This window comes from Aythya marila, assembly GCF_965140915.1.
Source record: "Aythya marila genome assembly, chromosome: 7".
In the NCBI taxonomy this organism is placed as follows: Eukaryota; Metazoa; Chordata; class Aves; order Anseriformes; family Anatidae; genus Aythya; species Aythya marila.
In genome coordinates this window covers 10,852,138-10,867,398 of record NC_139048.1, presented here as the reverse complement: position 1 = coordinate 10,867,398, position 15,261 = coordinate 10,852,138, and the positions used below count along the sequence as shown (strand labels likewise).

Genomic DNA, 15,261 nt, shown 5'->3' with positions numbered 1-15,261 from the left:
GTGCATCCCCAGACTTCTTACAGGGAGGAAGCCTGAGCTCAGGCCACCCACAAGGTGCAGGTGTTACTAGGCTGGCCTAAGTGGGGATCACTCCCTGCTGCGTCCCCTTTCCTAAATGTTACAGCTGCAGCAGAGATGGCTGAGCAGGAACTACGAACATAAACCTCTGCTGACTGCAGGATCTGTCCGATTCTGCTGACCCCAGATGGAGGGATGTAAACAGACAGTTAAGGCAGTGACATTTCAGCGAGGTACCCTCACTGCCTTGCCCATTCAAAAAAATAACAGAAAAATAAACAGAGAAGTCTTTTGAGTCTCTGCATCTTGACTATACTCTCCCTCACCTACTACATTCAGGAACTGAAGCCCAGATTAACAGAGCTTCCAAAAGGGAATTGTTTTCTACCAAACTCCCCCACACATGCACACAAAACCCTTTTTAAGCTGCTTCAACCTGAAAAGATGGAAAGCAAAAGTGCATTCCATCGGGAAACACAAGGTGAGTGAACCCTGAATGAAACTTCACTGATTAACCAAATGCTAGGCTGGGAACACAGACCTTCCAGGTACATAACAAGGGTCCAAAATAGACAGAAAGATTAAGAAAAAGCAACGTGGAAGGCATGGCATCAATACAGGATTCAAATTATCCGTTAGCACCAGGCTGCAGCCCTGAGTTTATCACCTTCCATATGGGGGTCCATTCATCAGTTTCTGTGAACTACTCTGGGACCCTCCAAACACATACATAGCAGTATTTATTAAACCAATTTACAACTGAGGGGAAAAAAAAGACCTAAATAGACTAAAGTGACTTTCCAACAATCACACAGCAGAGATACATTGCTTAGGGCACAGCTAGCGTAAAAAATAGGTCTCTTGACACAGAGCTATCCTACAGCCAAGAAAACATCCTGTCTCAGCAAGATAAGCAAACTTTTCCACAGAGTTCAGTTTCCAAATGCTGTGATTCTGGCCCTGGCTCTCTCTAAACAGAAGGGCTAGCTGAAGTCCACCTCTACTATTTACCCAAACAGGCGTTGTAAAATTCTATTCTGGCTCCACATCAAAAGAAACGAGCATAGGTTACAAGAACTGCTTTAAAGAGTTAACAGGATTTTACTTTATGGACGGTTCATTCACAGGTCAAACATGTTCTGAAAAGTTGTTATTGCGCTGATATTACATAATTCCAGTGGGCAGCCAAGACAGAATTCTGCAGAGGCTGGGATGGGAAGAGAACAGTCCATACAAGCTGGATAGTTTTCCATCCTGCCTCCATGGCATGAATGAGACCGTTTCTTTACAGGGGAGTTCTGGACGTTAGCAAGAACCCAAGCTCTGGAAAATTACCTGCAGAGCCATCAAATCCAGAGATGAACGCCCGCCTGCAGTCACAGGGTGCAATGTACTCGCTCTGGAAAACAAAAGAGGCAGCAATTATTTATAGCAGCAGGCGAAAAAAAGTCAGCTGATGACAAATACTTTGATAAGCTGCTTCTCCTAAAGGATGCCACGGAGAGAGAAATGAGTTAAAAAAGCCTCGGCTCTCCTTCACTGGAACATTTAATCATCTGTGATTATACTGTATTTACATCCAACTGATTTGGGAGTTCTTTTAGTGTTTTATTTTCAAGCTGCAGCACTTTTCTCTCACAACTGTCTGTAAACACTGAAGTACTTCAGAGTTTGCAGATGTTTATTTCACACTCAGTCTCCCCTTTAGGCAACAAACAAATGCCGTCTTTGAAGCTGCTATGTGAAAGGAAGAGAAATCAGAAGTGCCCCTTGATCTTGGAGACCAGAGTAACCAGTGCATAAAATCTGCAAAATTCACTACCTCCAGTGAAGTCTCCACACTGAGATTCGTGAGGATTCCTTGAAGACTTTGTCTTCCACAACGACATTGAAGACAAGTATTGAGATGGTAAAACTGTAAAATCTTTAAGCCTTTATGAACTTTCATAAGGTGCTGATCCTCTCACTTCTTCCTTGCCTACTCAAACCCCAACTTCAGCAGAAACTATGGTTTTGCCATTGAGTGAGAGAATCAAAAACTACTCGTCTGTCCTTGTCCCAAACCCATCACAACCTGTTAGTGGGCGCTTCTGTCAGCAACACTACAGAGCCTGAGAAGGCACAGATACCTGACAGTCATGGGGCTGCCAAAATTAAAAGAATAACCATACCTGGAAATGGCCCACACAGCATTCTTTTATCGGATCCCATTCTGGCAAGTTCGAAGCTCGGAAGTGCTGAGCAGGCCTGTTCGTAACTAGCACAACTCAGCAGAACAGCGTAATCCAGGCTGACAGCAGCGATGCTCAAATGGCAAACCCCCTGAGATCTGTACCTCAGAACTGGTCTGAAACCAAAGAGGGTTCCTGTGCCCATAAAGCTTCTCTCCCCCCAGCTGTGCTGTGGCAAGAGAAACACTTTGGGAAATGAGCTGAGAAACCACAGCCTGATTCTCAGGTGGCTTCAGTTCCTGCTGTGATAGGTACTGCATTTCCCTCTCTCTGGCCATGTCTATTTTTAAATCACCTGCTCATCAGAAAATCCTCCCTTCAAATCTGTTCTTCTTCACTGTTCTCCTAAAAGGACGGGGTTCAAAAGCACAGAAACAAGCAAGAAGCACAAATTGCAACAGCTCCCAGTTACCCAGGACCAACACAGTTTATTTCTGCTTCCAACGACTCCACGGTCAAAAACCCTCCAGAAAAAGTTGTCTTTCCCCTCCCTGAGAGGTCCTGGGCAGCAGCTACCAACCATTTTCCACTGACCTGATGAAACCGAGCCTTGGAAGAGCAAAACCCATGGCCCAAAAGAGGCTGAATAAGTTTTTGATCTCGATTTCCAGGGAAGATCCCCGGGATTGCTCCCAAGAACTCCTCTACTTTATCTACCCACTAATTGGCAGAAACAGTGCCACGAGCCCCCTGCAAAAGAACAACGGAAGCACCAGCAGGCAGAGAAGACTTCTGGGGAGCATCCATTCCCCACGGGTGCCTACCTCACAGCAGCAGGACCAAGCACGAAGGCAGAGCAGAGCAGCGCAGGGCTGGAGAAGGATCCTTCATTTCAAGACTTCCCACCAACTACCCGCCCCAGCGACCACCACAGTTCCCCCTCCCCTTCACTCCTCAACTCACAGCTGGGGCACCACATCCGAGGGTCCAGCACCTGAAGGAGATGCTGGAAACTTCCCACCGTGGATCGCATCACTGACTACGATAACACAGCAGAGAAACATCACAGGCTGGCTTGCTTGTGCAGGCAATTTCACATTCATGGGAACGAGTCAAGGCTGAGCTAGCTGCAATAACAGCCCAGAACATCATTAACAGCCCAGAACAGTGAAACAGATCAGTGTAATTTAAAAAAGATTAATCTACAAGGTAAAAAAAAAAAAAAGTTTATCGATTTTAGATCTGGTAAAAGCTGAGCTAAGCTAACAAAGACCTTGACTGAATGGGAAATACCTCATGCTGTCCCATTCACAGACAAATCCAAAGAATGCTTTAAGTGCTCCCAATGAGGCAGATGGGCTTTAAAAGGGCCTGTGAGGGACCTGGAGGGGAAGAGGGTTCATTCATCTGTCAGCCTGAATTCCTGCACTCCCACCTGTTCCGCTCCATGCAGCAACCCCCACTGTGCAGAGACGAGCCCGTACTTTGCACAAGCTAAAATTACAAGGGGAACACCTGCGTACGCCACACAAAGCGCAGGCCACAGCACAGTCAGAGCAAGGTATTTCCCTGGGGCCTGCCTCGCAGCTCCGATGGCCTTCAACCTGCCCCTTTCTCAGGCTCTTTGTGGCTGCTCTCCACACCTGTCAGTCCTGAGCATGCAGATAAAACTGGGGGCTGCATCACAGAAACCCTCAACCAGCCAGGAAGACCCCAAAAAATCAGTGGTGCTTATCAGTAGTTGCATGACTGAGTCGTTAACATCCTATAACTTATTTTGCCCAGAGCATTTGAATGTCAACTGAGAGCAGCAAGAAGAGCAGCTCGCTGCCCGCAGAGCTACCACAGCGATGCCGCTGAAGAACAAACACCGCTGTGTGCTTGGAGGGAGGTCAGCATTCACTGCCAAAAACCTAACCACAGAGTAAGATCTGGAACAGGTCAGCACAACCTGTGCACAAGCCATCTCCTCTCTTGCTTTATAGCTCTGCTGATTCCCTGGCTCACAACGCATGTGCCAGAGGAGGCAGCCCCGAGCAGAAGATGGCATCTCCGCCAACCCAAACACGGGGCCCTGAGCTGGGCAGGTCCTGCCTTCGTGTGGAAAGATCGGCCAGATCTGACCAAATTTGTTTGCACTGAGCCAAGAGCTGAGGTGGAAGCCAGCCCCAGCGAAGCTGTGACTCAAACCCAAGCTCCAATACAAATATCATTCCCTCCCACTATGGGGAAGGCGCCTCCGATCTCTGGATAACCCCACGCGGGCAGACTCCACATTCACTGTGAACTGGACGACAACATAAAAATGGATCCTGCGCTTCCCACTGCAACACCCCAAAAGCTGAGACAAGCATTTGTCATGCAGACACAAAGGGATGGGGTGCCTCAGTCCCACAAGCCTGGCATTTCATCCTTTCATGTTCCTTTGGTAACTCAAGCCACGAGACATGCCCTGGACTCCCAAAAGGCTGCAGGGCTCCTTGTATGGACTTCAGCCCACTTCTGGCTGGGACTGCTCTCCTTTCTCACCACCCTTTGGACCAGCCAGGTCCCCAGGGACACAGTTTCTTCTGACTTCTTATCACCAGCATCAAAACATTCAAAAATCAAAGCAGCTGGCACTCAGGGCTGCCTATAAATGCCACAGATGCAAGGTATTAAAAGCCTTGATAAGCCAGAGTCAGAGCCAGCTGCGTGAGAGCAGCTCTTCAAGTCTTTCACCTCCTGACACAACTAAGCATGGAAAGCAGAGGACAGAACTGGTAGCAAGACCCCAGGCAGTATTATAACCTAAGCCTTTTGGCCTTGAAAGAAAAAAAAAAAAAAACAATTTTCAAAGCACCAGAGCCCAGAGCTCAAATCTTCCCAGTGATATTACCAAGGAAAGTCAGGCAGAAGTTGCAGCATCAGGGCCTGATAGCACAGGTTTAGCTCGGGGGTTTCTTTGCAACCAAAAAGGCCGTGTTTCCCCCCTCTAACACCAGGGTCAACACTACAGGAGGGAAAACCCTCCTTGTTGATCAGTTCTCTGGCATGGATCCCAGGACAGCCACTAAAAGCTCGGGCATCACTGACCCACAGCCTTCTGAATCACAGAGGGAGCTGCCTGAGAGTAAACTGACTGCAGGCCTGTCAAGTTCCTCTCTGCACACAGGAAGCAAAGCCTTGCTTGGAAGGTAGGGAAGCTGCAAAGCTCAGCTCATCACAAGTCACCTGGCTCAGCGAGGCTGTTCTGGGCTCAGCAGGTTTCCGCCTATGCCTAAAACTGCAGCAATTCCCAAACCTCACGGACAAAACCCTGCGCTAGCTAGTCAGGAAGCACCAAAATCAGCAGCTTTTGGTAATCCTTTCCATTTAGGATAGATTCTCTCCACAAAGAAACCTGACCAACTTGCCCGGCAGGAAATAGCAACATGGGGTTCTCTGCTTAACTGCACTCTGTCAAGGAAAAGAGAGCACCAGAAAAACCCAGAAGTCCGGAGGGTCACATTCTTCAACTCACATGACAGCATTTAACATCTAGTGAAATGAAACCGGAGTTATATATGGACAGGGGCAGCTCGAGGCAGGAATGCAGCAGACAATGGCAGCTGCAGAAAACGCCTTCCCCCTACCTGCCCAAGTTTGGATCTCCAAAAGAGGAAACATGATGCTGCACATCGCTCCCAGGGCACAGACAAGCCCAGACCCAACGCACACCGGTGCCAGGTCGAGGGCAAAGGTTCCGATTCAGTTGCATTTTGCTCTCTTGCACCCTGGGGTAAAAGAGCTTTGGGCGTGAGCCAGGAAAGCTTCAGGTCTTTTGTTTGCTGAAAATGGCTGAGGAGGGAAAACGCCTCAGCAGCTCTTAGGCCTCCCAACAGAGCAGGCAGAAGAGCGAACTAGCCAAGGAACAGACTGGGAAGGAAAAAAGGCAGGTCAGAAATTTAAAATCAACATCAGGGACTGCAGAAGCAGCACACAACAGAGCTGCCACCACGAGTTACCCCCCTCAGCCCAGCCACTCCTGTCTTCTTTAGTGCCCAGGACTGGCTGATGCAGAGCAGCCTCCGAAGGGAAGGGTCACTGTGGCATCCTCCTTCCCCACCTCTCCAAAGCCCCTCTGCATCTAGGAGCTTTAGCACAAGGCAGCAAATTCCAGCAAGAACTGGATCTAGCACAGGGAAAGCCCTGCAGCCACCAGGCTTAAGAGCACATTTCAGTTGGGAGGCGCTAATGGAGAAACTAAAGCCCATATAATGCCTTTTCCTCCCCCCGTAAATCCATCCTTTCCAACAGCCAGGATGGGGACAGCAAGTGCTCTGGCAAGCTCCCTTTTCTCCCTGGAAACAATCTGATGAGACGTTGCTGGTGGAACATCCACGCTGATTTGTTGCAAGAACATAAAAACCTTAGTCTCCTGAACAGGCTCCAGAAACTTTTTCCAGCATGATGTTTCTCAGGTTACTCAGGCTTTTATGCTAGAATCATTAAAGTGAGTGGATGAGGGATGATTTCAGTTATCCCTGGCTTGTAGTTTTTATTGGGAAGTATAATTGTCCCCACAATCCGTCTATCCATACCTGGTGGGCATCTCCAGAGGGCACTATGTAGGCTTGGACAGGTTCCTGGACATACTTGGGATTCCTCATCACCTGCCGCAGTTGTTTCAGCAGCTCTGTTGTAATTTTTGGACTCATCTTCCCACCTGCAACTGGAACAAAGCACAAAAACTTCAGAGGTCCTCCAGCCAACCCTGGCCTCTCACACACAGCTGGAGGCTGCAACCACTTGAAACTCCCTTTGAGGACAATTGTACCTGTGTCACCTTCTGCTGTGTTGTCATTTCACTTAAGAAGAAAAAGGACCATAGAATCAAACCCGTTCTGTGCTGTTCAGACCCTTTACTACCTGGTAAAGGACGGGCACGCCAAGTGGAGACACACACAAGCTGAACACACAAACACACACCATCGCTTCTTGGCACCTGGAAGCAGAGCAGCTCAGACATGCCCAAAAGCCTGAGGAACCCCATGACAGCCAACAACGGTCTTGGCACGTCATGCTGAAGGCTCCAAGTCCCCACAGATCAGTCACGCACACAGGAACAGACTCTGTCTTTTCAGTCTGGAGGCAGAAATATTGTGGCTAATGCTCTGCAGGAACATGCAGTGCAGGGAGAGCAAGCTGTGCATTTTGGAGACTCAGAAACAGACCAGTTAAAGCAATTTTTAGAAGTTCCACTACAGCCCAGGATTTCGTACTGAATTGGGGACCAGATTAACCCAGACAAAAGAATATTCCCAAGGACATACACAAGGATTTCAGGGGGTATACTCACCTCTGGGCTGCACCTCAGCTCACGCAGCAAGAACTGACTGTAACAGGAGGCACAGCCCATCGAGCTCTCACAGGTGACTGCCAGGGGTCAAGGGTGGCTTAAAGGAACCTTCCCTAAAGACCTTTGGCAAACGCTCTGCTGATCTCAGCTGGGGTAAAGGAGGCAGGAGTGGGGCACAGCACAGGTGGAGAGGAAAACAAGGGCGCAGGCCAAGCACACTCCCTTGCCCTGGTTCTGCAATGGATGCACCTTGAGTATTGCAATGCACGGCAGCCTCTCAATCTGCTTCCCAAAAAACATCAGCAGCTGGAGCCCTGTGCAGGGACACAGAAGGCCACACTGCTAGGAAGCCAGAGCGAAGGCTGAGGTGCCTCGCTCTGCAGCTCAATGCAGAGGTTGTGTAAGCAGTGCGGGAGGCCTGGCCTGAAAGCCTGTGAGAAATCAAGCGATACCTTCAGAGATCCTCTATGTCTTTTCCTCACTTACCTCTCCAAACTGTGCCCAAAAAATCCCCTCTACCTACTCCTTTCACACTTACAGGTACAGACTGGGATGCTGTAACCTCAGTGCCTTCACTCCCAGCGCAGGGTGGGCAGGCTGTGCTGCCCGAACACCACACTGTGCGGTATTTTATTCTGACCAGTTCATTTCACAGCTCATTGCACAGCTATGTCCACAAACACAGAATAGATGGCAGAAGCAAACAGCAAGCAAGTCTCAAACATTTTTTACGTATACATGCTCTTATTCTATCTACACCTCAATAACTACCAGAGGCCCCAAGAAACATTATGGTCTTGGGCCCAAAGACAGCAAAGCACAGCCCTGCGATGCTTCTCATCTAAATGGGGAGGCAGGAAGACTGCCTCTGATTCATAGGAACACAGTGTGATCTGACAAGGCCACGCAGCAACACTGTGACTGAGCCAAGAACTACACTAAGACCTGCTGCTTTCAGGTGGGAGACTCTCTGCCTGAGACCATCACCCATATCCCTCACCACGTGACAAGCTGTCTGCTCACACTGCGTTTTAAAACCCAGCTCACAAGGAGCACAGGATGCTCAAAAGGCACCACACACACCACCCCCAAATTGACAACCCGACCCAGCACCTTCACTGGGATTAGATTACATCTCAAATTTATTTGTAGGACAAATTTCATATTTTTTCCACAGTGATTACAAACTACGTTGAACTTCATTATACCGTGATTGTTTCTGTGAGTCCTTTATAACGAGCTGATTTATTTACAGAGAGAGAAAAAAACATAGAAGAGGGAGAGCAACAACACTGTGACCAGCCAGGAGATTCACATATTTATTTTAAATAACCTCAGGAGGCCACAGCTTCCTTTCTCAACCTGTGCTTCGCCTCCAGGAGCCTGACAGCCTCATTTCAACAGGCAGGAACGCCGAGGCTTCCCTTTTAATTAAACCCCTTGCTGACGAGGCCGGGGTTTCTCAGCAAGCCATCGGTGCGGTGCCGCTGCCCTCACCTCGCAGCTCAGCCGGGCTCTTTTCCTGCCAGCCCTTTCTGCGCTCACAGCCCGGCGGCGCCCAGGCCGCGGCTATAACGCGATAGCGCCCAGCAGCGCGGCCCCGCCGCTGCCTCAGGCCCCGCTTCCCGGCCCCGCCGCCCCCCGGCTCCCGGGGCCGCCGCTCACCCAGCGCCGTCGCCCAACCGCCCGGCACGGCCCCAGCGGCCGGCGGGGGACCGGGGCCCAGGGGCCGGGGCCACCGGGAGCCGCCGCCGCCTCCTTCCCCGGCCCCTGAGGCCCGGCCGCGGCCGCGCAGCCCCCGCCCGCCCTCACCTGCCGCCCGGGCCCGCCGCTGATGACGTCGCGGACGACGTCACGGGGGCGCGGGGCGGAGTGTTCGCCTCACGGCGCGTGACGTCACGGCGCGTGACGTCAGCGGGCCGCCTCGCTCGCTGCCCTCAGCCTCCCCCGCCCTTGTCCCAGTGTCCCCCCCCCCCTTCTGCCTCCCCGCCATGGTCCCAGCGCGGGGCCGGGCCCTGAGGAGGCCCCCTGGAGGTTAAAATAAAAGAAATGAGGAAATTTCACACAGAAATGTTAAAATACATGACACGCAGAAATGCTAAAATACACGAAACCACCGCTTCCAACGCCTCCGTGCTTGGCGTTGCTGACCAAAACGCCTCCCGCCTCCCTCTTCCCTCTGTTCTTGTTCTTCCCAGCTGAGGGCTCGGCTCCATGAGTTGCCCCCGGTGCCACAGGGCCGTGTGGTGGCAGCTTCAGCTCCCAACCATGGCTTCCAGCATTACTGGGCTGGCTGAACGTTAACGCTCACTGATTTCCTTCCCCGAGCAGAGCAGGCTGAGGGGAGGCCTCATGGCGGCCTGCAGCTCCCTCACAGGGAGCGGAGGGGCAGGCGCTGAGCTCTGCTCTCTGGGGACAGCGACAGCACCCGAGGGGACAGCATGGAGCTGGGACAGGGGAGGGTCAGGCTGGGGGTTAGGGAAAGGGTCTGCACCCAGAGGGTGGTCGGGCACTGGGACAGGCTCCCCAGGGCAGTGGGCATGGCCCTGAGCCTGTCAGAGGTCAAGAAGCGTTCGGACAACGCTCTCAGACACAGGGGCTGATTTTGGGGTGGTTCTGTGTGAAGCCAGGGGTTGGACTTGGTGACCCTTGTGGGTCCCTCCCAACTCAGCTACTCTGTGATTCTGTGATGGGTATTCTCGTAGGACCCTCATTCCAGGAAATGACCATCTTGTAAGAACAGACGTGTAGGGGCCCAGAAGTATTTCACAGACATCTAGTTACACTGCAGCAGGCAGCACCAAGGCTGTTCAACAGGTGGAGAACCAAAAAAAAAAAAAAAAATCTGAAAAAAAAACCACCCACAAGGCAGAAATGAGACCTAAACCCTTGAGTTCCCATTGCCAGGGCCTCTACTTCTCCCAGCAGACCTGTAGGGCCTCCAGGCTCCATGGTTCGTGCCCCTGCTTTCCCCATCCTGGAGAAAAGGTCCAGAGATCTCCTCTTCGCCCGTGCAAGCAGGGAAAAACCCTGGATATTCATCATCCCAGTGCCACCAGTGGCCTGACCCCACAGGACTGTGACTGTGTCCAGCCTGTGAATGAGCACTGGGGGGCTCCAGGGTGCGCTGGGGACTGGTGCTGAGGAGCAGCCCTGGGGGAGGTGGGTGGATCCCAGGCTGAAGGAGCCAACAGAGGACTGCTGCTAAAGGCTTTGCCCAGGTGTGCACGGGAGGCAGCACTATTTATTTCGTTTGAATAATACATGTCCTGTAAGTTAAATAAGAGAAAGTGGAATGAGCTTTCCAGTTAAGCCCAAGTGTTTGATGCTTATTTCCTGGGCATTTGGGGTCTCTGGGAAGCTTCTAATGAACGTGCCAATGTAGATAATGTAAAATACTTTAATAATTCATTTATCAGGCAGTGCTGTGTATGATATGAAATCTGAAATGATTAAAGGGATGAAACTGTCCTTTCTAAGCAGCTGTTTGATCTCAGCTAAAATGGTGCAAGTTCTGTCGCAAAGGTGTTTTATCAAAGTGGTTCAAAATACCTTGCTTTTTATTAAATTGTCCTAAATGGGCTATTTTTTATATTCTTACAATGCTGTGTTCCATCAGATTACAAAAGAGAGGGGAGAGGGAGGACGGCCTAGCAAGTAGCAACCAAAATTGCCTGAGACCAACCTCGCCATATGACAGAGCCATTAACTCTGTTGTAATCTTGATCCATATCAAGAGATCAAGGCTGGGAAATAAGCCATAAAAGAACTCCCATTACCTTATCAGCCCTCCCATACTCATGATACCTTTATTATAGCTGCAGCTTTCATTTCTTTCACCTTCTCCTGTTGGGCACAGCTGAAACTGTGACTCCTGATTTGCAATCTAATCTTTTGAGATGACCCTTGGCCCCGAGGGAGCCCCGAGCTTTTTAACGGCACCGTTGGCTGTTGGTGCATCTTGGTGGGACCAGGGAGGTGGAGGTGGCCCCAGGTAGCTCTCTGCAGACCACTGGTCCCATGCAGGGTGCTGTGGAGAGGCAGCAATAGAAAAGGGGGATTTGTTGCATGAGGCTGAACACCTGCAGTGGGGGAACAGTTCAGTTCACACCACGAGCTGGCTTTCAGAGAGCTGCATCCCACTGGTGGCCTGGGACATCTCCCAGGCTGAAACACGAGGGTGGACTCATACCATGACTGCCCAGCAGCCCCTTTTCTCTTGGCAGTGCTGCAGCATCCCATCCTGGGCAATAACCAAGCCTCCCGGACTCATGCTGCTGCCCTGTGCCTGCCATGCACACTGTCCTGCTCGCAGCGCCACAGCAGCTTCATTGTCCAGCCTCTGCCTGGCTCGGCGAGGACACGTCCTCTCAGCCTGCAGGCATGCCTGGGAGAGAGCACATATTTTGAGAAGGGTTTTCTTCCTATTTCCACCCTATAAAATTACCTAGCATTTAGCACCTGCATTTTGGTATTGTATAACAGCAGCACGTAGCATGCCGAGGCACGGTGAGTCCTGAGAATGGTTCAGCACAAAAGGGATGGTATTTTAAGCTCTCAGCTCTGAGTTAAACAGAGACTCCAAACACGTGTAATGAGTCTCTTCTGGATCACATTTAAAATAATTTTGGTATGTTTGGAAACAGTGAAACTAGAGACTGCAACAACAAATGGTGCGTTAGTTGGTTAATGTCAAGATAGCAGAGAGAGATTGAACAAACCTATCTAGAGATCCTGTCTCAGCTTTCCTTAGGAGGATGCCTCATCCAGCCAGCACTGGAAGTTCATCGGGTTTGGCTGGTTCCAGCGGCTGCCTTTGTGCATTTAGGGAGGAAAGGGAGGCAGCAGCAGGCCAGGTAGATGTCCCAGGGCTCTTTTCAGTTGAGTATCAGATGGTAGGACTTCACTCATAAATCTTTAATGCCAAGGATGGAAATAAAATCACAGAATCACAGAATTTTAGGGGTTCAAAGGGAACTCCAGAGATCATCGGGTCCAATCCCCCTGCCAAAGCAGGTTCCCTAGAGGAAGTTGGCCAAGTAGGCACCCAGGCAGGCCTTGAATATCTCCAGAAAATATTCCAGAAAAATGTTTGCTGAGCTCTCCCCCCAGATCTGTTTCCACACTGAGCAGCACACATCCCTGCTCATCTGCACTCAGCTGTTTGCAAGGGAAGTGTGAGCCTCGTAGCGACTTCCAAGACCTCTTCATTTCCCCTTGTCTGCTATAGCAGGAAAAAGAAAAAAAAAATGGAAAAAGCTAGATCTAATGCCTGCAAAGAAAGCATGGAGACACTGCTGCCCTGTCAAGTACTTTAGGAGATGATTTGTTCCGCTTGCATAAAACAGTGCTGCTAAGGAGGTGTATCCTGATGGACTGGACATACTGTCTGTATTTAAATTAAAAAAAAAATCTTATTGCTTATTGTGCAACAGAGGCTTTTCCTCAGCTAACACGATGCCACTCTTCCCTGACGTCTTCATCAGCACAGGCATTACTGGGGCTCAGTACCTGGCATGCCCATGTTTTGGCCTGACACCTGGGAGCACTGCTATCACGCAAGCTTCCTGCATCTTGCCAGGGAATGATACCAGTGATGCCTTGTGCCTGCAACCCACAGCCTGGCTCCACTGGCTCTGCCCTGAAGTGGCCGGGGACAGCACCCATCTCCTCCAGCAGCACCGGCCTGGGGCTCTCCCCGCTCCCTGTCCTGCCATCAGGCTTGCTGGGAGCTGCACGAGGGGCCCCAAACCTCTGTAAGGTGGTGATGGACGGGCGGATGGACAGAGCACACAGCCTGTGCAGCCTCATTTCCTTAGGAAACTGGTTACCCACCAGGCACGCATTGAATTCAGCATTGTCAGGACTCCACGATGCATCTGGCATTGACAGAGAAGGACCAGATGTGAATTTTGTTTGCAATTAGCATTCACCACAGAGCAGAGATTCATTCATAAATATACATAAGGACCCCACTTTACAAGCCCCAGCTCCCACCCAAAGTCACAACCTCTGCGAGCGAGACCTGCTCACCTGTGGAAAAATCCCTGGGGCCTGAGCACATGGGAAATAATTTGGCATACCAAGCTGTGCAATATATTAAATGGATCGCAGCACAAGAAACAGATGTTTATTCCAGTGGGTGCAGGAGTCCAGACACAAAGTATTGGGTTACCGTCTGTCTCAGATAACAGGACAAAGTGGAAAAGCTGGGATTAAAAGTGCTGCCTGTGCCCCGTGTAGGGGCTGCGATCCCCAACCATGTAGCCTGGGTCCTGTGGCAGGTATTTCGCACCCGGACCTGCCCACTGCACCGAGCACACGGACTGTTTGGGGCTTAGTTTGGTTCCTGGCCACTTGGTTTAACTCCTGTGCCCAAGGCAGGATGATTCGTAGCCCACATCCATGGGCGGTTTGGGATCATGGGCCCCCAGCCATGATCCTTCAGGTCCTTGGGGGCTGCGATAGCAGGGGCAGACCTCAAACCCACAAGAGCCAGGGCAGGGTTTGAGCAGACATCACATCTGCCCCCCAAAAAGCCTATGAGGAGCACACGGTGACAGCAGGTCAGGAGGACAGGCAAAAACTTGTCTGAAAACAACAGGGAGGTTTTAACTCCACGTGTAACGCTGGTTGGGACAGTCTGTCAGGTCTGTGTGCCTCTTCTGTCCTACACAGGGTACTTCTCGTTCTGCCTGGGTCTCCTTCACACCATGGCACCTTCAAACGATGGGCACAGAGCAGAGCAGCAGGGGCTGGGGAACAGATTGGGCCATATCTTCCAGTGGTTACCCTTTAATGAGCCTTCCCATTGTTCAGGTCACAGCTTACGAATCCTACCCCTTTGAAAAAATACGGCCTGTGTAATGGAAAAGCACAGATGACATTCAGCCTTCATGAAGTGCTCCTTGCCATGACGGACGGGAAGAGGCCAAGTGCTTCACCCCGTCCTTGGGAGTGGAGGCGCAGGAAGGAGGTGGGACAGGGCAGGGGGAAACTTCCACACTGCCGCCTCGACTACATCCCCGCTGTGTCTTCCATGGGTTAAAAACACTCCTCATTCATTCAAGGCTCATCTGGCTCAGAAAGCCTGGTCTCCACCACGGTGTGTTTTTTTTAAAAACCTCACACCAGTGACTCAGGCCGAACTCGTGACACTGGGGTCGCGACAACCCATGGATGACACGGGGACGACCAGTCCCCTGCATGCCTGCTCCCAAATCACCCGGCCAGGATTCCCATAATATCGCCGCAGCTCTGCCAGGAAACAGACTGTAAAAGTTCCTGTTTTAAGCCGGGAGATGAGTTTTATTGTCGGCAGTCGTTATAGCAACGCGAGGTGCCGGCGAGCAGCACGGCGGCGCGTTGCAGCAGCCCCTGACAAGTTCAAGGCTGCTGCCTTGCTGCTGAAGCTTGTTGCCAAGGCAATGCAACAGAAGGCGAGAGCTGGAGAAGTGACTGCTGCCGGCAGCTCGTGCCAAAAGGCTCCGTCTGCTGCAAGGCGAATTTGGGGAAGTCGTGGTAGTGTCACAGCACAGCCCCACCGCAGAGGAAGGGGCATGGGGACGGAGGGAAGGAGCCCGGGGAGAAGCAGCTTCAAGCACCGGGTATCACGGAAAAGCAGCGCCAGGATGACCAGGGTGTCCTAACCTGCAGTGCAAAAAAATGCACCACGTGTTTGGAGGAAGTAAAGATAATCACAACACCCTAATTTTTTTACATTTCTTTAACTCAGGCAACACCACTCGAAAG

At 51.0% G+C, this 15,261-nt stretch overlaps 1 protein-coding gene across 3 annotated transcripts in view; it reads right to left on the bottom strand.

Moving 5' to 3' along the window:
• Positions 1-9,382, bottom strand: part of XPNPEP1 (X-prolyl aminopeptidase 1) — a 29,618-nt gene extending 20,236 nt beyond the window's left edge. The window contains exons 1-3 of one of the 3 annotated variants that reach the window (XM_082764482.1): positions 9,322-9,382; positions 6,752-6,882; positions 1,354-1,417 (exon numbers count right to left, since the gene is read on the bottom strand). In XM_082764482.1, the coding sequence (XP_082620608.1) occupies positions 1,354-1,417; positions 6,752-6,868 (181 nt within the window). In that variant the 5' untranslated portion in view covers positions 6,869-6,882; positions 9,322-9,382. Of the gene's footprint in view, positions 1-1,353; positions 1,418-6,751; positions 6,883-7,509; positions 8,429-9,174; positions 9,297-9,321 lie in introns of those variants that run through there. The other 2 variants (XM_082764481.1, XM_082764483.1) reach the window with 2 other exon arrangements.
• Positions 9,383-15,261: the final 5,879 nt, after the last annotated feature.